Source organism: Diorhabda sublineata, chromosome 8, assembly GCF_026230105.1.
Source record: "Diorhabda sublineata isolate icDioSubl1.1 chromosome 8, icDioSubl1.1, whole genome shotgun sequence".
NCBI lineage: Eukaryota > Metazoa > Arthropoda > Insecta > Coleoptera > Chrysomelidae > Diorhabda > Diorhabda sublineata.
Window position 1 is genome coordinate 16,835,338 of NC_079481.1, and position 26,880 is coordinate 16,862,217.

The window sequence follows — 26,880 nt, forward strand, 5'->3', positions numbered from 1 at the left end:
AAAAAATTTGTTGAAAAACGTAAAATTTCGTGTCAACTGCATATTCAAGATACAAAATGAATAAAAATATTTCTTTAAAATAAAAGCAAATCATTTATATAAGTTAGAAGATAAGTCTGGGTTGTTACAGTTTTCAACTATGGTTTAGCGGTTATTTAGCGATAATCTAGAAGAGATAATGATTGTATTTTACGTTGAAACATTAATTATTAAAGATATTTTTTTGTATTTTAGTTAACCGCCACTAAAGATGTTTCTAATAAACATACTCTTCTTCATTATCTGGTACAAACAATAGAGAACAAATTCCCAGATTTAATAAACTTTTATGATGAGATGCCTCACATAGATCAGTAAGTAGTAGTTATTTATTTATATATTTGTTTTTTGTTATTGTGAAAATTTTCTTTCAAATAATAAATAACGTAAATCAATAAAAACCTGAGAAGTAAAATTTTATCATTTCATGTTCTACAATTAGTATTTTTTCATTCTTTTCTCAAAAGGTCATATTCATATTACCTCTAGTTACATTCTTGCTCAAAATCTTATTATTTTAGAGCTAGTCGTGTGTCTTTGGATACCATTCAAAAAACTTTGAAACAAATGGACAGTAGTATAAGAAATTTGAAGACAGATGTGGCAAATAACAGGGTGCCACAAGGAGATGATGATAAGTTCTTAGAAGTTATGGAAGTAAGTTAGTTATCAATTACAATATTGAATACTTTGAAAAAATGTGTTGATGTATTATAAGAATTTATTATATTAATTATAATTAAATGTACACACTGTTTACACTACCACTATACCGACACTCACATTTACACTGCCTGACTGTAGACAGAGACTGAAGGTACCTGTTCAGTTCCATTGACAGTGGAATAATCATAACTAAGTTGGAATTTCTGGAAGCGTTGGCGATATTCATTCTGAATACACTGTTTAGACCACCACTACACCACACTCATAATTACACTGTGTAATCAAGGTATCGTCTTCAGAAACTGAAGACGATAACTTGGTTATTGTAATTGTGAGTGTTGATGTAGTGGTTAATGTAAACAGTGTGTTCAGTGTCAACTTTTTGTAGACAATTTCTGACGACATGAGCAGTAAGCGCCCTGGCGTTATTGTGCATTAGCAAGAAATCTCAAATATATGGTTTACCAAAACTCCACAAACCTGACATTCCCCTTCGACCGATTGTTTCAAGTATTTAAACTCCTCTCACCCCAATATATAATTATTTGAAAAATATTTTTAAACAAAATTCATATCAAAACAAATACTATATCAAAAACACATGGGATTTCAAAGAAAAAATTAAAAGTATCAAAATTCCTAATGAATATGTATTTATTTCGTTAGATGTGGTTTCTTTATATACAAATATTCCTATTACCATTGTGAAAAATATATTGAGAAAATAGGACTAAATTAAAGAAAATACAGAAATACTTCAATTTAAATTTATAAAAGTTGTAGAACTCACACTTACAACATATTTCAAATATGAAAATGAAATATACAAACAAATTGATGGTTGTGCTATGGAAGCTTCTATTTCAATTCTTATCATGAAAAACTTCAATTCACAATCGAGGTTGAGCAAAATAATAGAATCAATTTTCTTGATGTCACATTATATAAAATTAACAATAACATAAGAACAGAATGGTATACGAAACCAACTTACGTTACTTACGTACGTACAAATTCATTGTACGAAGCTCGACTCCGTACAAGATCGGGCTTGGGACGTATTATATATACTGTGCTTTTCAGATAAAAGTATCCACTTTTAATAACTTTTGTAATACTGGTATTTAGAAAAAATCCAAAAACACGTCAATTTATGTTGGAAGGGGCAAGCATTATGGCTTATTTAAACTTACTGGAAAAGCCACCCCCTCACCCCTAGCAGCATCCCCTTTATTTTTTTAAATTACTTTTCATATTTTTTATGTAAAATTTGGATACTCCTCTTTGAGCTGATTTCAAAAATGTATAATACTTGTAGGTTAAAGTGGTTAGTTTATGAGATAAACAATTTTTCTTTTAAGAGCACAAATTTTACTTATTATTTACTTTCACCTTATTTGCCTGTACTAAAATGGGTTGTACAACAGTTCAAACTCTTTAATCTTTTTAACTGTGCTATTTATTATGAAGTTAGAATAAGTGTTCAAAATGAGTACCATTCACTTCCATACAATGGTATAATCTATTTTGAAATGCCTCTCTGACATTGCTTAATACGGCTGGATTTAATTGTCGACATTCATTTTCTAACCACTCTCTCGTAAATCATCCAGAGATTCTGGTTGGGTAGCATAAACTTTTGTTTTTAAATACCCCCCATAAAAAGAAGTCTAGGGGTGTTAAATCCGGTGACCTAGGTGGCCACTCCATCATCTGCCCCCTTCTACCTATCCAACGAGCGGGGAATGTTTCGTTTAAAAATTGTCGGACAGGCATAGCATAGTGTGGGGGAGCTCCGTCTTGTTGAAATACCAGTAAATCTTCGGAAAGGTTATCATCATTTTCTATTATTGTTGTAATACGTGGGTCAACCCCTTCCCTGAGTAACTCAAGATATGATTCACCATTTAAATTTCCGTTGATGAAGAAAGGTCCGACAATGTGGTCACCTAGGATACCACACCAAACGTTTAACTTTTGGGGATGTTGTGTATGGAATTCACGCATAATATGTGGATCACTTTCAGCCGAATATCTACAATTATGCCTACTTACTAAGCCATTTAATGACCATGAGCATTCATCAGAAAAGCAAATATTGTTTAACAATTGTGGATTGTTATTGATAATTTGCGTCATTGATTCGCAAAACTCTAGACGACGATCAAAATCATCTTCATTCAACTCGTGCATCAACTTAACTTTGTATGGGTGGTACTTGAATTTATGTAGAACTCGGAAAACTGTAGAAGATGAAACACCGATCGCTCTACTTATTGTTGACAACGATTGGGGTTGTTGAGCCTCTAAGCTGACTTGCCCTAAAATTGCCACTTGGATTGCTTCGTTATTTACGAGTCCCTCTCGCTTATGCACTTTATTGCAAACAGACCCTGTTGTGGTAAATTTCTCCATCAGTTGAATTACATACTTATGAGTTGCATGTCTTCCGTCATGTAATTCGTTAAATATTCTAGCAGCAGCTCTTGCACAATTATTATTTTGGTAGTATAAACCTACAATTTCAATTCTTTCTTGCAAAGAGTAAACCATTTCAGAGAAACAAAATAAATAATATATCAAATTACACTATCAATAGTGACTACAAATTCTAGTTGACAATGTCAAACTTTAATAAAAAGTAGAGTTTTTTGTTGTTTGGATTTTTTAAGTAGAATAAATAGCACAGTTAAAAAGATTAAAGAGTTTGAACTGTTGTACAACCCATTTTAGTACAGGCAAATAAGGTGAAAGTGAATAATAAGTAAAATTTGTGCTCTTAAAAGAAAAATTGTTTATCTCATAAACTAACCACTTTAACCTACAAGTATTATACATTTTTGAAATCAGCTCAAAGAGGAGTATCCAAATTTTATATAAAAAATATGAAAAGTAATTTAAAAAAATAAAGGGGATGCTGCTAGGGGTGAGGGGGTGGCTTTTCCAGTAAGTTTAAATAAGCCATAATGCTTGCCCCTTCCAACATAAATTGACGTGTTTTGGGATTTTTTCTAAATACCAGTATTACAAAAGTTATTAAAGGTGAATACTTTTATCTGAAAAGCACAGTATATATATTTATATATATTGAGAAAAAATAATGTGATGTTTGAGCATTCTCTATCACACCTCAACCTGATTTTTTTTTGTTTTATAGTAAAATGTAGTCTTTCTCTTTGATGGTCTCGGGTTAATATAGGGCACCTGGATCTCAAATTAAATTTTTCTCTGTGTAATGGAACAGTTTCAGTACTAACTTGTAGATTATGTACCACATGCTAAGATTGGTGTGTCGTAATATCCTTAACACAGTTGTACAAGCCACATTAAATCTTCACTGGCTCCAATAACTTTTTTGTAAAAGTATGGGTCAGCACATTCATCACAACTTGAATTTCGATTTTGACTTTCAATAATAAACAAATTTAATAAATTTTTATGCAAAATAGTATCAAAAGAAACGCAATATTTACTCTTTACTTGGAAACTAAAATGGTTTACTTCTCAAATTATTTTAGTAATTTTTCATAAAAAAAAACTTTGAAAACACATACATTTAAGTATTGTGAAAGCAGTTTGTACTAAATTGTGATTGATTGCATTAGTTTCTATTTCTAATTTCCTGTTTCCATCTCTTTCACCTCTGCGCCTTTTCAAATATTTCGTCTGTTTTTCTCGCTCATTTCCAGACCTAGCGCTGCTGAATTCTTCTCCGACTGTATCTGTCTTAACTTTTCAACATTATTGGAATGTCTATAAATACTAGGCAATGTTTGTGATGTATTAATCCTATCAGGTTTATATTTGCTTTCTCAATTCTAGAACCTGTTTAAACAGTATTAAATATAAAGTTCATCTTCCTCTAAATTAACATTTTTGTGTGTTGATAAGAACTAAGACATAAATAGCAACTTTTTAGTTATTATTAGTATTAATTGGTACTAGTAATATCGGTTAGGACATCAGTTTTTGTCTAAGTGTACCTAATGTGAAATTTTAGGATATATTTTCACTTTACAGAATTGTCTTCTGATGAGATAATAAAATTATTGCTTGCATCATTTCTTGGGCAGCTCTTATTTTCATTGTATTCAAACTGTCTAATTGCAAAGAGGCTTAATAGCTTTCCAAAATATCATTCAATAAATATAATTTCAATCGAATATGTCATTTATTGAGTACTTAATATTTTTTTGGATTGTTTACTGTGTATACAATTCTGACGGCTTAAGAACCAAAAATATCTTCAAGAATAATAGAATTATTTCTTCACTTGTTGCGATCAAGTCACCAGATTTAATTCCATATAATTTTGTTGAAGTTATTTGAAAGGAAATTTCAATAGGCCATTTCAAGTTAATATCAACATCAGCTGATTTTCATCCTCGTGCTGTAAACAAAGAACTTTTGTTAGACACTTCTTTCATTATTTTTCGATTTAATTTGCAAAAATTGTCTTTTGTTCTGTTGTAAAATATGCTCTAATCTATAGAGCTGACAGTTCAGGTGGGTACCTAAACTGATAGATTGGAATTATGTTGGTGAAATATTTTAAATTGATATTCGTATGTCCGACAAAACATACAAGAGAAAAGGTACTATTGTTCATAAGAATCTATTGTAATAACATGTTAAATTTTAGAAATTCGCGGAAGAAGCAAGAGAACAATGTGACATAATGCAAAAAATGTTAAAAAAAGTAGAGAACCTTTACAGCGATCTAGCCGAATATTATGCCTTCGATAAGCAGAAATATACATTAGAAGAATTCTTTACAGATTTGAAAACATTTAAAGATAGTTTCTTGGTAAGTATCAAGAAATTATGTTTATATTCAACAAAAAGTTTTATGATGAGTTTTTTTTGTTCTTACATATTTTTCGTTAATTGTCTACTTTTAGCAAGCGAAAGCGGATAATCAGCGGGAAAGAGAAATCGAAGAAAAGAAGGAAAAGGCCAGGTTGGCAAAATTAAAACAAGAACAAGAAAAGGAAGAGAGAAACAAACGAAGGCTGATAGATATGAATCCTTCCGAGACCCAAGAAGGGGTCATGGATAGGTAAGTCATCTAATATAAATGTTGGTTACTATAATCTCATTTCTTTACTTACCCTTTATATCAACATAATAATTTGAACTAACTAATTGAACATTCTCTTTTTTTAGTCTACTAGAAGCTCTTTCTACTGGTAGTGCTTTTGGAAGAGAACAAAAGAAGCGTAGGGGTCACCGACCAGCTGGAGGTAATTATAGATTTTATTCAATCTACATAATATTTTAATAAGTTCTTAAAACATCCTTAGAATGCATTTGGGAATTCTTAGGTATGTGTTTAATTATATAGATGTGTATACATATTTTGTTCTTATTATTTTCACAAAAAAACATGAATTGAGAATAATTTTTTCATATAGTTATAATTCATCCATAAACCGAATATGTTAGTAATTTTATATTATTTTATATAGGTAGGATATGCCGAATCAGGTTCAATCAATATAAGTTATACATAGATAACCTTTTGAAAATATGTTTCTGGCATCTCTAAAACTTTTAATTTGTTTTATGGTATATTAGTTATTATATTCAAGGCATAATTTGAAAATATGGTATTCCTAATTGTTCTTTTGAAATTGAGAATAAGCATAATTGAAATATTTAATTAAAAAATATTTATTGTAAAGATCAATACAAGGCGTTTACATTTTAAAGTGATTTCGGATATATACTGCGCCTACTCCTAATGTATTTTTATATAAAAATTCAATATTCATAATCTAACCAATAAATTTTCAACTACATGCATAACGATATCACCTGATCTATACTATAAAAGTTTTTTATCATTTATAATCCAACCAACAAAAAAAAATCACAACAATTTGAATAGCGACCAGAATCAATAGACTCCTTATTATGTTATGTGTCCATTTGATTATTGATTTTTAAATCTTATGAATTTTTTTTATATTTTTGGAATCTGTAAACGATATAATATGAAGATAAGGTACAGACAATACCTTACAGTTGAATCTGCTTCTACTAAAATCAAAAATAGAGCATCAACCAATAAATTGACTAACACTGTTTATGAAACTTCCTAAAATTGTGATTGAAAAATAAATTAGTTAATCTAAGAGGCCCTTCATTAATCGAATAACAAAAGTGACAGCAAATTATACCCTGACAGATCAATGAAAAAGGTGATCTATGCTCATCTTTTAGATTTTGAAAAACATATTCTACAAAAAATTCAACGTCATCCGTAACTACATAAAAATTCAACTTCATTCATAATGACTTAACCGAACCTATCTTAAAATAAACCAATTGAATAGCAACAAAAATCAACATTCTATATTTTTGTTAATTGTCATTTTTAATGTTGTATTTTGAGTCACATGTTCCCGATTAACTAATGCATTTTTTAATAATGTTATATAATAATCTTTCAAAAATTAGTTTATACATTATATATAAATTCGAACAAATTCTTTGCCAATCACGGTATGAATTGGATTATTGTGAGATTGTGATATATAAGTATTAATATTAAAGAGAGAAAATTATCCAAATGAAATTTTAAATTTTCAACTTATGGTCTCTTGCGACAATTAGAAATCAGAACTTCGGTTTTTGATTTATGCAAAAAATTAGTAGTAAAATTAGTCGTTGTTTCGAGTTTTCCTCACTTCACCAAATATAGTAAAATCAGAGATTGTATAAATATGTATTATGTACTAAAAGATTTTATATTTAGTAAAAAGTTTGATTTTTAAATGAAGCATAATAGACTAAGTGGAGGGACTGGTTTCTAAATTCATACAGATTATACATTATACCAATTTCATTGGTATTGTTTACTTTATATCATTGATAGATAGTTTATGCACAGCATATCATGTATAAAGTTAATTTTTAACTTGTTCATTTCTAATTGCAGCTGAAAGAAGAGCCCAATTAGTGAGGTCAAGGTCGCGAACAGCTTTAATATCAGGAAGAGAATTAACAAGGTAAATAAGTATTATTTTAATAAAAATGTGAACAGTATATTTTGTTTCAGTTTTGTACATTTTTAATTTGCCATTCCAGGGCAACATCTTTAAAGTTAGATTCTCCACTTATTGAGTATAGTCTGGATGAAAACGAATTAGATTATTCTACATCATCAGTGTTTTTCTAAAATTCCTGAAATCTAACGTAGGTGTTAGCTATTGTGCTTCATATTAACAACTACCCAAAAATAATTTTTGGCTGCTGGATTGGCAAACTATATAATATTTTTATTAGAGTAATAGCTATTATGCCCAATAGTAATACATATAATAATAATAATAATAATAATAATAATAATAATAATAATAATAATAATAATAATAATAGTAATACAATACACATTCATTTATTGCGAATATATCATTGCACAATTCTTGTTTTTTTTTGGTGATGAAAAGTAGTGGAGCTACGTTTAGTAGTTCAAAAAAATTTTTAGGAACTTTTTTTAATATTCACTACTATTATTTAAACATCCTTATATTGCATGATTTTATTTTTCATATGATAGTACCATTAACAAAAGCATCAAGCTTTATAACTTGTAATATTCTCCAATTTCTGGCAGTCTTATTATTAGTTAAAACAATTTCTTCAAAAGAAAGATTAATGCTTCACAAATATAACCAAGTCTATATAATGACTGAGAACCTTTTATATATGTATGTAATTTGTAATTTTCTCAACCATATCCCCCAGTAAAATTAATAAATAATTTGTTATTTGGCCAAAATTTCAAAAGAGAACTTTCAAGTTTGGCTCAATTTTGTTACCTCCAGATATTCCTACTAGGAAAGTTTTTTTAAGACTGATAATAACAAATACTTGATGCCATGTTAATTTTCTGAAATAAGTAAGCAAGTACGAGAAATTATTTATTTTAAGATGATTTTGTCTAAGTATTTGACCCATCTCTAACAATTAATTATTAAAACTAACACTTTGAAACACTTCTGAAAGTGTCCTGCGGCTGTTGCGTTTATAGGAGAAGGCTTCCTTATAAGTATATAACATAAATATACTTTCTGTTAAAAAAAAATAGCTTTGTGTAAAGCTATATCAAACAAATGATACGATGGCATTGACAAACCGAATTGTGTAGAAGTTCTCAACTCTTTCAATACCAGTTTTTTCTTTTCCACAAAAAAGGGTAAATTATGACTTTAAAGTGTCAAAGAAAGTGGAAATAACAATATTCTACCCTACATATAGGACGATATAATGTACAGTGGAAAGTTCTGTTTTCTGGTTAAAAAAAATTTATTAATGCATCTTAATGTTCTTGATTTTAGGTCTCTTCTGTTTTAAAATTAGTTTCTTTAATAATTTTTGGAATATAAAATTTGACGTTTCGACTTTTTTCCGGAAAAAATGATGATCAACATATTCAAGAAAAGGATAAACATACACTACAATCAATTAAAAAACAAAACATTTTTCCTTACCATATGTACAAGGACTTTCCCAACAACTATCAAATTATTTTAATAAATATGATATCAGTACACCAAAAAACAAAAGAAGTAATATTATATATCAAGTGCCTTGTAATAATTGTGACGCTGTCTACATAGGGCAGACATCTCAGTATTTAGAAAATAGACTAAAAGGTCATCAATACGATAAAAAAAATAAAACTGCGTTAATGCACTCTAGTTCATTAGATGATCTGTTGATTTTTGCTAATATTGCAGTTGAACGGTTCTGGGAAATATGAAGCCGTGGCTCAAAATCTAGAGCAATATTTGACCAAATGACATTATCAGTAGCTTTATTTATTGGCAGTTTCTTCGTTATCTTGTATTTTTGTTTTGATACCTGTTCTATGTTTTCGGGTGAGAAATCAGATTCCGAGTCAGCTGATGATTTTGAAGAATGCTCGAGATACGACAGCTTTCGTTTAGGATTTGTTTCCAAGTTCCTGCATTTTGTCCCAATTCTTCATAACTATCACTGTCAGAGCAGCTAGGCACATATTCTTTATCTACATCTGAATCCTCCTACACATTCATTACTTGAATTTGGCTCATTCAACAATTTTATTAATTCTCCGTTTGTCAATCCTTTCCTACGAGCGTGCATAATGATATTTGAAAGCCTAAAAATAGAGAAATGACGTTCTTTGAGAATTGGGCATAGATATCTTTCAAGTACTAGTGGGACAATAATAAAACACACATATGTCCCATAATATTGATTTTTTTCAAAAGGTACTGTGAAAATGCACTTACATGAAATAAATTGATTGATTCGGCAAAAGAATACAATAAGAAAACAATTCGCATGCACAGATTTCTGTTTCTCGGTTAAAATGGCTGCTAGAATGCAAAACTTTTATTCTTCCATGCATCTGTTCTGAAAAAACTGCTCACTGGCAGGGCACCTGTGAAATTTTTTACACTTGCTTATTCAGCCCGAAGGTGGAGTTGGAAATGTGTGCGCGACATATATGTCTCGGTGGGGTTGAAAGGGTTAAATATCAGTGGTTAAAAGGAGTTTTTGTTGAAAAATGAACTATTTTTTACACTAAAGTAACTTAATCGAAAAGTAACTTTTCAGTCAAACTGCTTTGAAATTTATTAATGAGTAGAAAAAAACTTAAAATGTATAAAATATATAAGTAAAAGATTGCATTGAATAATTAAAGTTGAAACACATCAAATGTTAAGACCAGAATTTAATTTGTTTATATCCTTCAGATATCTTGTAAAATAATGCTTCCCAACGCAGATGATGTGGTACAAAATATCAAATATATGGAGATAAAATAGATTTGAATAACTTCAACCTATTAAAAGTAACTACAGAGTAAAACAATTGATAAAGTCCAGGAGTTCGAATACCTGGGAGTGACAGTCACAAACCAGGCAAATCGGCAAAAGACTGGCGAGAGAGGGGACAAAACGATTGGAATCCTAGGAGGACTATTAACATCAAGATATATTTCAAGAGACGCCAAGTTGAGCATTTACAAAACAGTTATACAACCAACGGAGCTGGTGGCAATAAATACTGGATCATGAATAAAAAAAGGAAACAAAACATATGGAAGAGAAAGGATTTTCGGAGGAGTGGAGGAGCAGAAACAGTAGAGAAGGAGAACGAATGCAGAGATCAAAGCACTGAATGGTCAAGCTGAGATGGGATATGTGGACAGAGTAAAAAGACTCCATTGGATGGGGCATATAGCCAGAATGGATGAAGATAGTTGAATAAAAAAATCCTTATTAAGAGGAGAGGAAACGAAAAGGAAAAGACGTCCACGGAAAATGTGGATAAAAGCATGTAGAGAAGATTTAGAAATACGTAATAGGAATAAAGAACTGTCGTGGAGCAGCCATGAATAAAAATAAATGGAGGAAAGCAGTAGGAGCGAATCCAAGGTTATAAGGTCTGTTGAGATACTTGTAAAATGTTTTAAATATGTGTGAGGATATGGGAATTAATGCATTACAATTCATTAAACTCTCATTTCAAAACACAATAATTATTTAAAGGAACTATCGAAACTTCGCCAACAAATTGTCACTATAATGGTTAGAATTGTATACACAACAGAGATGGTTATAAATCGACAGTCAGAACCAAAATTACTACTAACATAAAATTATGTATTTTTTGCTAAATTCATTGATATATATGCTGGCAGACCCATGCAATACTTTAAATTAAAAACAAAATTATCTTTACCTTGAGTCCTGGTGTGTGTTGTGTAATTGCAGATAAAATCGAATAGCGTTGTTTTGGAACCCATATTTCTTTGATAAATTATATTACATAATATTAGTAAGAAAAAAATAACAGGTTATTCGGTGTGGAACAACCAAAAGTAATAAATTCATTACTAAATAAATGAGGGTATTGCGCAGTTTTCTCAAATAAAAACCATATTTCTTCTTTTAAACCCAACTCACTGTATATTATTCAATTTTTGGATTTTTCAGAAAATTCTAGACATAATCAATGTACAATGTCCTATACCTATCTTCAACTGTTTCGGAAATATCAAGTATTTTCAGATTGATTATAAAAATTAACATTAAAAAAAATGTATTTCAAAAATTCGCTACATTACACTCAATACTTATTTCCTACTCACCTCTTGATATCGAGAAAGTGAGCTTTCCAGCCTTCCTCTTAACTGATATGATTTTAAAGAAATACAAAAAAAATTGTTTGATCATACCCTTAACAAATTGTCTGCTTGCATGACAGTAGTGATCAGTTGTATAAAAATATCATCCAATTAAAAGATGTTTTATTTTCTGATGAGAGCACATTTACAGGGTCATGTAAATCTTGAAAATTGCCGCTATTAGTCTAATAAGAATCTTCACTGGATGAGACAAGAACATACATAACATTCTAAAAAAGTTGTTGGAAATCATATCGTAGGCCCCTTTTTTTATTGATGACAACTTATATGGAGATAAATATTTAGAACTGCTCCAAAATAATGTTGTGGAAACTTTGACAAACTTATATCTTGATCCAGCAAACCCACAAGCCGCGAAGATAATATGGTTTTAGTAAGATGGATCGTCAGTCCATTACCAAATCAATTTCAGGGAGTACCTAACCAAATATTTCCCAATTGGTGATAGGTGGGCGCGAATTGATAGAATGCCCAGCATGATCTCCTGATCTGACGCCATTAGACTTTTTGTGGGGATATGTCATTCACATCAGAGATATTGAGTAATGTTAGAAGAATTTCTGTCCCAGATTAGCAGAATGTTGCCAAGACGTTCATGGCGTGCATTTTGCAAATCTCTTACATTGAAATTAATGTTTTTTGCATTACTTGGTTTTCAGTATAATGTAGCGAATATGTGAAATAATTTTTTTTAAATGTTAATTTTGTAAATAAATCTGAAAACACTTTTCCGAAACAGTAGAATATAGGTATAGGACATTATACATTTATAATATCTAAAATTTTCTGAAATATCCAAAAAATGAGTAATATACAGGGGCTGCATTTAAAATAAGAAATATCGTAATGGCCACTGTCACATGACAGATCCTGTATAATTTCTTTTCTTTGAAGAGAATGCGAATTCAAAAATATAAATCGACATGTCCAAACGTTTTCCTCAACACGCCTCGTTTTTTATTAACGAATTTATTTCACATGGCTGTTCAATACCGTAGATTAAAGCCATCTGCCCATGTTAGAACAAATTGACTTTATCTTTATTATGTCTATATTCTTAGAAGTTGTTCTCTGACATTTGAAATTGGAAGAATGTTTAAATAATTCTGCTCAATTTTACTTCATAATTCGCAATCGTTAATATCTATTGAAATTGGATATATAAAAATAATTTTACTTACAACCTGCCTGCATTTGAAAAGTTGCTGTTAACCTAAAAATACCAAACTGTATTAATAGAAATGATTTTATATTAATTTCATATTGTTGTATATTTTTGAAACAACAAGAAAAATTAAAACAACAACTGATAAAAGTAGACGATGCAACTAAAGACGTTAGTCGACGAATAGTGTATGACTTTTATAAAGTCAATTTAATGCCAACATTGGACGTGATTAATAACAAACTGCATGCTATAAATGTTTGGAAGCCCTATTTTTTTTTACCGCATTTTTGTTCCTTCAAGTAAAAATAAAACTAGTACACAAGGATAAACTAAAAGTTACTAATAGATTTCACATATAAAATTGGGTGCCACCACTTCATTGTAATTAAAATCTCAATTTATAAATTAATGATAATGACATGGTTCTATTTATTTGTAACATATGCAGAAATCAATATTAAGAGAAACATTTTACTATTGGAGTGTTTATTTCATCCTCGATCCTTATGTTTTTTGTGAATCTAATGGAATTTTCTATTTTTTTTATAACTCTAAATCTCGATATAATCGGAGTCAGTTAAAGAAGTAATTTAAACATTGAAGCTTAATACCACATATTCGTAGTTATGCGGTCCTTAAGTTCTTAGCCTACCATAGAAAGAAAGGTTAAAAAATAAAAAAGCGTGATTATTTTTCAATATATTCTTCCTTTATTTAAAAACACTTTTCAGAATGGCAGACTAAGCCTTCTATGCCCCTATAAAAATATGATGTATCTTTAAGAGACAAAAATGTTCGTTAATCGCTTAACTTAAGAACAAACATAGTCGGATGGGGCTAGATCAGGCCTATATGATGAGTGTTCAATCTTTGTGAAACCACAATCGTGTACAGTAGCCTTGGAAAGACGAGCATTGCCATGAAACAAGCGCTAACCTCGAATGATTTTGCCGCGCCTTTTTACGATAATTTTTTGACGCAACTCCCTTAGTAAGTCAGAGAAGTGAGCCCTCACGATTGTATTTGATTCCTAAAACTCAATCAAAAGGATACCTTTGTAGTCCAAATATATTGCAGTCAACATTTTTTTGTCGTTGATATCATTCCTTGGTTGTTGTATTATGGTAAAAAAACATAGTTTCATCACCCGTTAAAATTGATCGGATTACACTTCTCGCGACAAACAATAGATTTCTTTCCTATTCCACCAATTGGTCTGAAAAGGCCCCTTCATTGAACAAAGACGAGCTAAGAAGAGTTACTAGTATGCTTATTGGATACTGTCCGGTGAAATACCAACTCGACACAGATCTTGTCACTTCTGTAAGGCATCAAAAAAAAAAACCGCCGAACACCTGCTTTGTGGCTTTCGATAACGTGGATAGAAATTATATTTGGAGAATCCTAGAAGAATACAACCAATGCTACAAAAACAAAACATGAAATGTCAAAAACAATCAAGAGTAAGGCAAGGATGCATACAAAATCCACTGCTCTTCTCGTTTGTTTTTGATAAAAATATAAAAAAAAAGTAAAAAACAAGCAACTGTTGTAAAAAGGCCTCTACATTGAACAAATACGAGCTAAGGAAAGTTAGTGGTGTGCTTGCTGGATACTGTCCGATGAATTACCATCTGAAGAACATTGTAGCAACTCCCAACAGTTCTTGCCGAACCAGAAAAAACCGCCGAACACCTCCTTTGTGAGTACGAGGTAATTCATATAAAAAGACTACGGTACTTAAATTCAAGCTTTTAAATGCCAGAAGAGGTAAGCCGCATGTCTCCCAGATAGGTAGCTCATGCTGCAAAGCCGTTAGTGCGAACAGTCCTGGGTACGCAATAGATCAATATGTCAAAGTGTTAGCGAGGTAGATTGACGACGTTACGCCCTAAATCATCTAATCTAATCTAGGTACCTGTAACTTATAATAATTTCTTCCACTATTTTAATGTTTTCTGGTGTACTTATTGTCAAAGTACATCTCACACGTGGCTAAACCTCAAATGACTTTCGTCCCAAAGGAAATAACTCAGATCAATTTTTATTGCTAAAAATTTTGGACACAAATGATCGTAAACAGCCTATATTCTGTTTTTAATTTATGTTGGTGTTTTTCAAATAAATATCAGCGCGTAACTCAATTTGAGAATTTTTCAAAAAAATTTGACTGAGTATTCGTTCGAGCTCTACTATAATAAATTGGATCGAAGCAGCAAATTGAAACTTTGTGTAAAACTTGTTAAGGCTTGTCACTGTTGCGTGCATAAAAATTTTTGCGAACTCAGTCTATTTACTATGTGAGGCCGAGAACCCATTTACCACACTACGTAGATTCAAATTGACTTGAGCGAATGCCACCAAATACATAATGACTTGGGTAATCTCCAACATAAAAGATTGTAACTACAAATAAATTAATTACGAATTAGTCTTCCTTATTTTGTATTTTGATGAATAATGAGACATTTGAAGTAACATTCCTTTAAAATATGTCTACGAATTGAGGATTAACAATTTACCATTCTGTAAAACATATCATTTAAAATTTGAGTTTAAAATTACAAAAATACATTTTGGTATTTTATCATTAATATCAAGATGGATCATGTTCTAATAATATTTTTTGTTTGTTTTCAGTGAAATATTGGCATAGCATCAAAAATACAGTACCAACGCACAACGAATTTACCGCTCAAAAAAAGATTTACATTATTAAAAAGATTTTATATTTCATAATTTATTTTGTAAATGTTTTGGATTGTAAATAATGGTATATATTTGTATATTTGGAATTGAACGAATCTCTCTATATATATTTTTTTAAGTTTTAGCGTGTAAATAAGGCCGAAAGGGTATGAAATATTTCAGTCTTTTGTTAATTTCTTTTGATGTCAGTAGTTTTCTGTTATTAGTCAATATAACATGTCTTTTACACACTGATATCAGCAACATCCGTAATTTAAATAGTGTCCAAACTAATTGAAAATTTTAATCACTTTAAAATAATTGATTTTATTTTTTTGTAAAAAACTAAACTTGTTGACACATTTATCAATTATATTCGTATTTATTCAATTTCAACTATTTGTAATATTTTTTTGTAATTATGTGTTTAGATAATTTCTAGATTTTGATTTGATCGAATTAGGCCGGTTGATGTATGAAAATTTTAGTATTGCTTCATATTTTGTTGATCAATTAGACAAAACATAATAAATTTATATTGTAATTTAAGAGATTGAAATAAATGAAACATTCATAAGCAAATACAAACCGTATATGAATATTTGTAAAATATAATTAATTTGCAGCTGGATTGAAATAAATCATCTTTATTTTAGGTTTTAAAAAACAGATAAAAAAATTAATGCTTCGATTATTCCGGTCTTTATCAAAATATGATTTGACATTGATAATTTATATAATGATATTAAAGAATAGATCACATGAATATCAAAACAAAATATAAAGGAAAATCTGTTTCAACCAGAAAAATAATTTTTCTTCCATCTTATTAACTTATTCCTTATTAAATTTATAAAATGGAATAAATTTTACTCACATTGTTTAGGTTTTTTTTATCATCGACATCTTTCTCGTTACTATGTGTGTGAATCATTTCTAAAAATTCTCTTCTCTTTTTCAAGTATTAGATTCCCCTTCAAAAGTTTTTGGATCTTTATAGTTGAATGTATGTTTTTTTTTATATTTTGTGGTTTGTTAATGCATTTGTATTTTATTTTATTTTTTGTTTCTTGAAAATAAGTATCAGACATCAATTTAATTATTCGTAGATTTATTGAAATGTATAAAATAGAATTATGAATTTTACTCAAATTGTTTCAATCTACCTTATTGTATTGATTAATAAAATTTGAGTAAACTTCATAATTCTATTTTATAATTTCAATGTAACCACGAATAATTTCATTGGCGACTGCCAATTATTTTTGAGATATAACCATACAGAAAAACTTTTTTATTGGGATTAAAATAGACTATTTCTATATCCATATAGGTGATCCATTGATTAATATAATTACGCAGATGGTCAAATCATATTTTGATTAAATTCGAAATGTGAAATTATTTAATCAATTTTGAAAACTAATTTTTTATTGAATAAGACCTTGATTCAAAACGATTTATTGTGGAAGTGTGGCAGTAAAACACCAAATTAAACTTTTTATTTTTACATATATCTGTACCTTGAAACAAAAATGGCCAATGTCTATTTTCGTCAAATGACAGGAAACCCAATTTAAAATTGAGGAATTGGCCATTTTTATATTTCCAGTAAATAACTTTGGCCGTGACAAAATATTTGAGTTTCAATGATCTAATAATAAGAGGACTTTGGTCCTTTTAACAATTACTATATGTCGCATCCTGAATTCAATTGTGTATTTCAAATTTTGAAATTTTGGACATTGGCCCTTTTTGTTCCAAGGTACAGATATATTCCAACCTTTCAAATAACTATGTATTACGTTTGATGAATACTTAGTTATTCAAAAAGTTGGAATATATATTAAAAACTGTGCACTTTGGTGTTTTATCACCACCGTCTCACAACAATCACGTTCATAAGCTAGTTGTCAAAGACTTCGTTTCAAATTTGTTTTTGATGATGAATTGTCTCGATTTTAGGCTTCTTTTAATTTATCGAATTTTTAATTGAATGATTTTTAATAGACCTAATTTTAATAGTTTGATAAAGACCGAAATTGAGCGGACACATCAAAAAATTTGCTTAACAATACGGGTAAATCAACGTAATATACGTCGAAGAATTTTGTTAATGTCAATAAGAAGCCATATGGTGAGATGATATCAGTTCTACCGTCCATCATCATTTCATTCTACACGGATGTTAACATCACTGTTTGGGTGATTTTCTATGATATGCTTCCAGCGTTCCAAGTTACCAGATGTTATATAGTAGTGTGATGAGTCCACGTCCTGAATATTGCTTGACTGACCTTCCTGTATTACGGAAACGCCGTCATACTTGACACTTAAGACATTTGCGAGTCTCTCTCGCACTCAACTAAGTCTGTTTGCTACACGTCTACAGGGGAGAAGGTCTAAAGATTTATTTATTCTGTCTTGAAATTAACTACCGTAATAAAATACAAAATTGGCAATGCATCCTTATAAGAATAACTGTATAGAAATGGGAAAATCACGTTACAGGATTTTTTTGTCAACCATGGTCATTCAATCAACGTATCTAATTGGTTTTTATTAAATTTGGTACATTAATAATTGATTTAATTAGAAAAAGATACGGTAAGAAATTTCTGGGGTGTGTTCATCATGTACTACTTTATTGTGGTGGTTCAAATTGATGAGAAGTAATAAGATGTATTTGTAAAAAAGCTACAGTGTGTAAATCGTATGGCCAAATGCATTAATGCGAAATTTATATTAATGAGTAGAAGATATTTTAGAATATATTGTGAAATTATGAAATTTTCACCAATATGTAGGTAGTATTTTATTTTCCATATCATTCTCCATTTCAAAAGAACTACCATTTATTTGTATTTCCTAAAATTTACATGCTATACTTTTGGAAGAATTTTTAACTTTTTAGTCATCACCATACAAGTAATCTGAACTTTTTTATAGACAGTAATAAACATGCTGGGGTAGGCAGTTCTACTAATTTTTTCCGATTTAATATATACTTTATAATTGTTTATACATATTCATTTCATTGAAACTATTAAAAATTTTTACACTGTAGTTTTTGCCGTTTCCATCCAATAGGATAACTTTTTTTTGTTTGATATCAAATTGTATTTTTGCACCTTTTTCAGTAGTTTTTTATTTCTTCGTATTTTGCAAAAAAGTTCAAATGCACACTGGGGAGTTTGATAAAATGATAAAACATGTGAATTTTATATTACAATATTCATGTGTAATTTGAACCTCTAGACTTGTGAGATTTTAGGTGATGCCCAACTGACCTAGGCTCCTAGCACAACCTGGTCTCTTTCCAAAGACTCTGGAAACTGCTGCTAATGTTGAGAATCACAGCCTTGCTAAATTCGTTAAAGTCCTTTTGGGCATTAATTTTTACAATGTCGGCTTTAGTACATATACCGTTGACGGCAGTTATCAAGATTCGTTCGTATGGTCTTGATTTTAAAAATATATTTTTTGTTAAAATTTTTTTTGAGTGAGGAATAAGAAGTGCCTTAATATAATTGAACGTGTGTGGAGGCATGGATATGCATGGAACATGTGACATTACTACGATTGTTTAAATCCGAAGAATAGGTTTTGTATTTCCAGCACAACGTCATATTTTTCCTTCTGTCCCCATAGCTCTAGCTTAGATTTGCTTTTGTACTTTTTCCAAGTATTAGAGTCATTTCCATCTCATCGGCTTTAAGTATATTGATGAATATTTTACCTTCAAATCCTATAGCTTTCCAAAAATTTTCCCATTTGTTCCTTGTGGAAGACTAATTCTATGAATACTGGTAATTTCTGGCTTTGTTAGGTTAAACTTAGGATGCCTACTGCTAAATGCGTACATACAGTCTTTCTCAAAATTTTTTATCCTGATTGAATTTGTTTGAGGTTTCCGAGGTCGTAAAACTACACGCCTCTATTTAATTAGTGTTACACCATAAAATATTTTAGGTCAATTTTTAGAAATTTCATTCCCCAATCTTTCGAAAATGATTTGTGGTACCTTGCCTTTTTATTAGTTTCATCCAAAAATACTCACTCCGTGAATTCTGAACAGTATATTCTATTCGATCCAAGAACACTTTGAAGTCATTCTTTAACTTATTCTGGCTTCTAAAAACAATGAAGTAAATAACTTCAAAATATTGACTTATAACGGATGAAAATGCAATTGATATAATGCAAAACAACTGTTTCGCATGTGTATGGGAAAATAAAACATTGCTTTTTATAAAAAAATTCATTAAGTTTGTGAAAATTGTAATACGAATAAGGACATTATATTGATTGCTAATATGAAATCAACTCACTTTAATATATATGATTTAATTTGATAATCGTCAACTATCTGTTGTGTTAATGACCTAACCTCAAAAATCATAATAATAGCAACCATTATTATTACTATTGACTTAAAAAAAGTGTTAAAAAAAGAAAATTGCTTGTATTTTTATAATATTTTCAGCATAAATATGATATTTATTATATATTTTTTGTTTTGATATTTGTCGTATGAAATTTCCAAAGAAGAATAGAGTGACATAATATTTTGTCATTAACCCGATTACCTGTTGGTCCTCATCTGCCAACTCTCTCTTGATGACTGTATTGTGTTTGTAAATATTCATATTTCACTTTTATTAATAAAATAATGGTTGGGATTTTAACAAACTGGTCTATTTAAAAATTGGTAATCATTTTGAAATAATTTGTGGAAGATTTGGTGTAGGAATTCAATTATAATGGATTCAAACTTGTTTGTATCTTTTGAATTGAATATATGTTTCCATTAAAATGAATTGAATAAATTTATTATTGTTTTGTATAGAATAATAGCAAGAGTAACCATCCTTCAAACATTAGATTCGAAGTTTGTTTAGGTTATTGAATCCTAGAGTAATTTTTCATTAAGTTCGATTACAATTTTTTCTAAATTTCAGTCTAATTTGAAATTTAATAAATAGGTTGATTGTTTTCAAAGTTTACATTCTGCTAAATCAAAACCAAAATTGTAAAACATTTTCCGACCATTTCAAAGAAAGCTATTTTCCAATTTGGTGACTATATAAAGTATATAAAACCGTTAACATAATTTCAGTTGAAACCGTTGATTACCAAATTAAAAGTGGCATTTTGTGTATAGGTATATATAAATTATGGAACAATATAAGAAATGAAATGATTTAACAAGAGATTGAAAAAAATAATCAATGATAATATAAATAATATTCTTAAATAAATTGTATTTTATATATTAAAGCAAATATTCAAAGCTGAATTATCTTTCTGTATTTAACTTAAAAATTGTATTCAAAGAATGCTTAAGTAATGTTTATTTTTACACTGGATATTTTTTATAACATTTGTGAATATAACATATTTTATTAAATTATTTTGAATTGTTTTTGTAGTGTTAATAGTTACGATATCCTATATAAATACCTTAAAATAACTTAGAACTATAAAATAACACTATCTTAGTCATAGCCACTTTACTCACGTTCATGTTGTATGCCAGTGAATAATCTTGTCGTTGTTCTGGAGTAAATCCATATCTTGCTTTCCCGGTACCTCGGCGCGATCAGGCTCTTCTCGGATATGGTTCACTCCCTCCTTCAGGTCATGGTCCCCTTCCAACGGCTCTAGTCAATTTTTGGGTGACTAATTTGGGTTTTTCATCGGGGGTCTTATTTATGCGGGTTGTGTATGAAGGAATAGCTGACTGCATATAATAAAAGTGGAAACATGAAGAATAATAAAAACCTTATTATTTCAATAATCTTTGTTCAAACGTTGCTTTCTAAAAGTATATTTGTAATTGTTTTTTTTTAAACAGTTTTGTTTCGTATGACGTTGGAGTTTCTACACTTTAAGTGCATATTACGAACTCTCGAATTGGATGCTATAGGAACAGGTAATCATAAAAAGGATCAGGAAAATAGATCGATCGAGTGGTCTATATCCTTTTTATCTTTAACAAACCCCTACGTATAAGGATTTTGATAAAGATAGTTAAATTCTGTTCATTACAAACAATTGCTTATTGTAGATATTGATTTTTATGAGTGGTATTGATGAAATAATGAACGGAATTCGAAATATAGAAGTGAGTAATTGGTACAATTGATCTAGGGAAGTCATAATAGAGCGGTACTAGAATCAGCAGAGTGAGTGGTCCGGGTACTGTGGTGCAGATAGATGAGGCTAAATTTAGCAGGCACAAGTTCCATAAAAGCAGAGTTGTTGAGGGCCACTGGGTATTGGGGGTGGCTTAGAAAATTTTAGATTAGAAGTTTGTCCTGACAATCGCCGAGATCGAGAGACATTGATCCTACCTATCCTAAAACATGTGGAATAGATTACAAAGATACGGACGTATAAGTGGCGTGCTTACATCTGCTGGACAGAATACGGTTATCTCCTTGAGACAGTGTGTTATAATGGAGTTCGTATCTCAGAAATGAGTAAACACTCGAAAGAATTGAAGCTTTATGGCGAACAATACGTGCATACTTCCGTAGGCATAATGTAAGAAGGGAAACATACCCCTACCACGTAGTTGAGTACCAATAGCGACGTTAGTATACGAAAAATGAAAGGTATGTTTTAAGAATAGATGGAATTATAGATTATGCATTGTATAAGTTGTGAGATTGTAAATAAAGTCTAGACTCGTAGTTGTTTCAAACTCTCTGATTTATTTCAAGCAATTTATTTTCAAATTATACGCCATTCATGCGATTATCTCGTTTCAATTCCTTTTTTTGTACAATTACAGCATCACTGTTCATAATTCCGCTTCTTTTTATTACCGCAATGAATGGTTGCATATTTTGAGTGATCACCTCCAACTGAACCTATATACCAAACTCCATCCACTTCCATCATCAGCATGATACGGATGTCTTACCCAGAACGAAAACCTGAATATATTATTCTCAGTAAAACCACAGAACGAAATTTTAAAGAAGTTACCATCTAAGGTATATAAGAGTATTGATATATAGTTACTCATATAATCAGAAAAACGAAAAATACATTGAGGTTGAAAAAGAGTGAAGTTTGGGAGCTGCTTCAAGTGAGGTCAAACTAAGAAAAAGACAAAAAATGTCGATAGATTTCTATTCTAATTGGATCGATTTGAATTAGGAATTTGCTTTTGTAAAAATAAAAAAAAACAGATCGAACAATTTCAATGATTTCTAAAAACCTTTAGAAGTAGAATTGTTCGTAAAATCTAGTTATGTTCTTAATATTAATTTTCTCGGCACGAACGACCGACGAAATTCCTTTATATTGTACGGATATCCCTTAGACTAGGAAAAAGAGATGACCGTAACCTTCAAAGCTTGCCTGTTACCATTTGGCCCAAAGCGAGTAGCGCACAGTGGCGTATCAAGGAATTATAATTAGGAATGAAAATATTACTGGTTAATTATGTTATTAGTTCTTCTCTAATAGCTATTGAAATTGAACAGGCAGAGAAATGCTTTTTTGTCGAAAAATTGTTACAATTTGTAGTCAAAAGCATGTAAAAACTAAAAAACAAATGAAATAAAATTTCAATATACAGAAGATAACCACAATAAATAACAAAATTATAGGTAATAGAAATATATAATAATTAGTATATAAGTCCATAGCAAAATTAAAATAGTATACAGCATGCCCGGAATTAAATATTATTAGAAGTCGCTTAGAGAGTAAAAGGCACTTTTCAGTAAATATGCCCTCAAATTATTGCGCAATGCGGGAAAAGATAATATCGATTTGATTTCAATTGGCAAGTGATTGTGCATTTTTTGCATTGTAAAATTTTGAGCCCTTAATTCTGAACGTGGAGTAGGTAGGTAAACGTCGTACTCCGTGTTCCTAAGTGGATAGCCTTTCTAAAATTGCAGAAGTGTGCTTACGAATTAGGCAAACGGATTCAACGATGAATAAGGAAGGAAGAGTCAGAATTTTTGAAGAAGTCCCTGCAGTGAGTCCTGCTGCTTAGACCGAGAAAATATCTAACATCTCTTTTTTGTAGTTTTAAGATTCGTTTGCATATTTCTATAAGTTAATAAGGAAAAAGTTTTGAGATGAAATAATACTGTTCTTTACATAATAGGGACATAGAATAAAACTGGGTTTAGTGCAAAATATGCTAAGCTATTTTCAAAGATATGAAGTATGGTGGAGACAATTTTTTTCAAGCATATCTTACTTTCATCAACACAGACAAAATATTATCTTATTTCACTATTACATTAATAAGATTGCATTATGGACGTAATCACCTGAGGAGCTGTTATTTCAAACTTAAATTTTACATTTATCAGTTTTGATTACTTTATTGGAAAAATATTTTAAGAATATTGGTATACGCCTAAGAAATTTGAGGAAATGGTTAATTCGAGTCGTTAAACCCTCACTTCAAGAAAGTCACGGAAATTATATGAATATTTTTCAATTAAGATATTGATAAATAGTTAAAATATAAACGAAGCATTCTGTTCTTTGTAACAATCAATTTGAATTGTCTTTAAAACTTTTTTAATCTAATTAAAACTAATATAGATAGATATTAGAACAACGAGCAATATTTTTATGTTGAAATCATGAACAATAAAGTGTCTTTTGAATATCATGGTCTGGGGTTTTGTTCCGTCGCGGCTGCTTTTTTCTAGGAGTTTCTGCGAATGTGACTACAATTGAGGGTGCTGTTGAAAATCCAGGGTCTAGAGAATGAGACGTCTTCTTTTACGAGCCTGAAGTGTGGAGAGTTTTATTGATTTCATTGAAACCTCGGTACAACACATTTCTAATTAGAATTGTTTCTAAAGTGATTACTCACATTTATGTATGGATTTGAGGTCTCGTATACACTAGGATCTGTTGTGACCCCTTTCTTGCTGCTACACTGGAGGACCCACTGTTTACAACTGATCCCACTCCTTTCAAAAAATGTATAATGTGGGATGGCTTTAATTGGAACAAAATCTGCACGCCGCATTTTCTGCTAGGTATTGCGTTTTCAGGTGTTTGTTGAGGCGTCAGTACCCCAATGGAACTCCAGATCAACTCTGGTTATAGTTTCCCAGAAGAGTCTTTGCCTTTCTCAACCCCTATAGGTTATCCCAATAATTCCTATATTTTCATTGTTCTGCAGCTGATAGTACAGAAGAATTCGGGTCCCATGAAGGGCTTGATTGAACCGAATATATTTTTCAATTGCATAAATTTCTGCTTGAAAAACGCTTGGCGCGTTATCCAGACTTTCAGAGTGTTTGATTCTAGGCCCGTACACTCTATTCCAGTTCCATCTACTGTTTTTGATCTATTCGTCTACCATTTAATGGCACTTCTGCTCATTTCTTGTATGGTGTTTTGGTTCCACTTGCTTTCACACTTAATTATTAAGGTGAAGTTTTTCTCAAAGCTAAACTTTTTCGATGTGACGTTCTGAGGCATGACCCAGGGTTGGTCATTATTTAGGAACGGGTTTTCCGTCTTTGAACATTCTGTGATGTTTTCTATGCCACGGTTTCCAGAACTATGTGAAGAGGTGGGAGATTTAGAATCTCTTCTAGTGTAGCTGTTGGGCAAGTTTTCATGGTTGCACATAAGGAAGCCAGTCTTTGTACGTTTGAGAGGCTGTTCCTCTTGGTATTTGGACTAGTTCTAGTACTCCAAACCACTGCCCATGCACCGTAGGATCTTTGGGTTACAACCCCAATTCCTTCCTGCAAAGTTTCTACACTCATGGTTGAACATATTTGGCAGCTCAGAAAAAATGGTGGTGGATTGCCTCATTAAGCAAACGTCTTGTAGAAGCACATTTGGTGAACATGCTTTGAACATATTCAATCATTTACTGTTGGTTCTCAATTATCAATTTTTATATCCTTTATCTACGTTTTTCTTCTTTCCAAATTTTTAGGAAAGCTGTAACATTTAAATCATGTTAAAATGAAATATCACAACCATTAGAAGATATTTTCAAAAGTGGTCTAATTGGTCTGATCTTGGTCTTTTACTAGTAAAACAACGAACGCTTTTTATTGTACTAGTAGCAAAATAATAAGAAACGATAGCAACGTCTTATTATGGGCGTTGTAACCAAGTAAACGGGAACCGTCATTTAATTTTTATTTAATTTTGTCAGTTCTGAAAAGTGTATTGTAAAAATTTCTCAAGAAGAAGAATTTCAATGTATTATTTTTATTATTTATATGTCACTCGGAGCAAAAGACCCATTATATGTTTCGCCCATGCTCCACAGCATCGGCTAGCGCCTCGGCAGTGGGTTCAACGATAATGATAGCCTTCTACTTCTAGTAACCTAATGTACTATTATGCAACTAGGATACGACTTGTGTCTTAATGGATTAAATAAAGTACAGGTAATGCATGATAGAATACCATGAGTAAAGTATTATAGTAGAAAAATATATATATTTAACAAAAAAAATGTTTATTATGAATTACATCATCTGCTCCACTGATATACTTCTTTAATACCACAAGATAACTTTAAAATTATTGAAATAACAAATGAAAGTAGCTTCAGTATCTTCAAATGTTTAATAATATTAGTATATTATGGAACATGTAAGGGGAGTCAATACAAGCTTGTGTGGTTGCCGCCCTTGTTTCCCTTGTCCCATCTCGAGAAAAGGGATGTCTTGTAAAGAATATTTTGTAGCAAATTTGCCTACAATTATGTCTGTGTGACTTTTTGTAATAAATCCAAAATTTAAAAAGTTATGAACAAAAAAGTGAAAAAATTTCATCAAAAAATTCGTTTTTTGCTTAATAACTTTTTTCTATTGTTTTTACCAAAAAATTATGCCAGAACAATTTTTTAGATGATTTCTTCACGAAGATTTTCTTCTATAATTTTTCTAACCTTCATTCATGCTTATGACAACCCGGTCAAAACAAAAGGTTTACCTTACTTTCGAATTTTCGAAATTGTTTTCAATCTCTACAATTTCACTGACTGAATTTTTTCCTCGCCACCTACAAGGTAGAGTCTGTAGGCGCATTTTTTTACGTGGTATCCACAGTAGGCCTATTCCACAGACAACTTGCTGATGAGGTA

At 30.5% G+C, this 26,880-nt stretch overlaps 1 protein-coding gene across 3 annotated transcripts in view; it reads left to right on the plus strand.

Moving 5' to 3' along the window:
- LOC130447949 (protein diaphanous) overlaps nucleotides 1–21,195 on the plus strand; it is a 141,138-nt gene extending 119,943 nt beyond the window's left edge. For all 3 annotated transcript variants that reach the window (XM_056785023.1, XM_056785022.1, XM_056785024.1), the window contains 8 exons: nucleotides 235–353; nucleotides 561–696; nucleotides 5,348–5,512; nucleotides 5,607–5,764; nucleotides 5,872–5,948; nucleotides 7,649–7,718; nucleotides 15,723–19,983; nucleotides 20,687–21,195. In XM_056785023.1, coding sequence (XP_056641001.1) covers nucleotides 235–353; nucleotides 561–696; nucleotides 5,348–5,512; nucleotides 5,607–5,764; nucleotides 5,872–5,948; nucleotides 7,649–7,718; nucleotides 15,723–15,738 — 741 coding nt within the window. In that variant the 3' untranslated portion in view covers nucleotides 15,739–19,983; nucleotides 20,687–21,195. The remainder of the gene's footprint in view (nucleotides 1–234; nucleotides 354–560; nucleotides 697–5,347; nucleotides 5,513–5,606; nucleotides 5,765–5,871; nucleotides 5,949–7,648; nucleotides 7,719–15,722; nucleotides 19,984–20,686) is intronic.
- The last annotated feature ends 5,685 nt before the right edge of the window (nucleotides 21,196–26,880 follow it).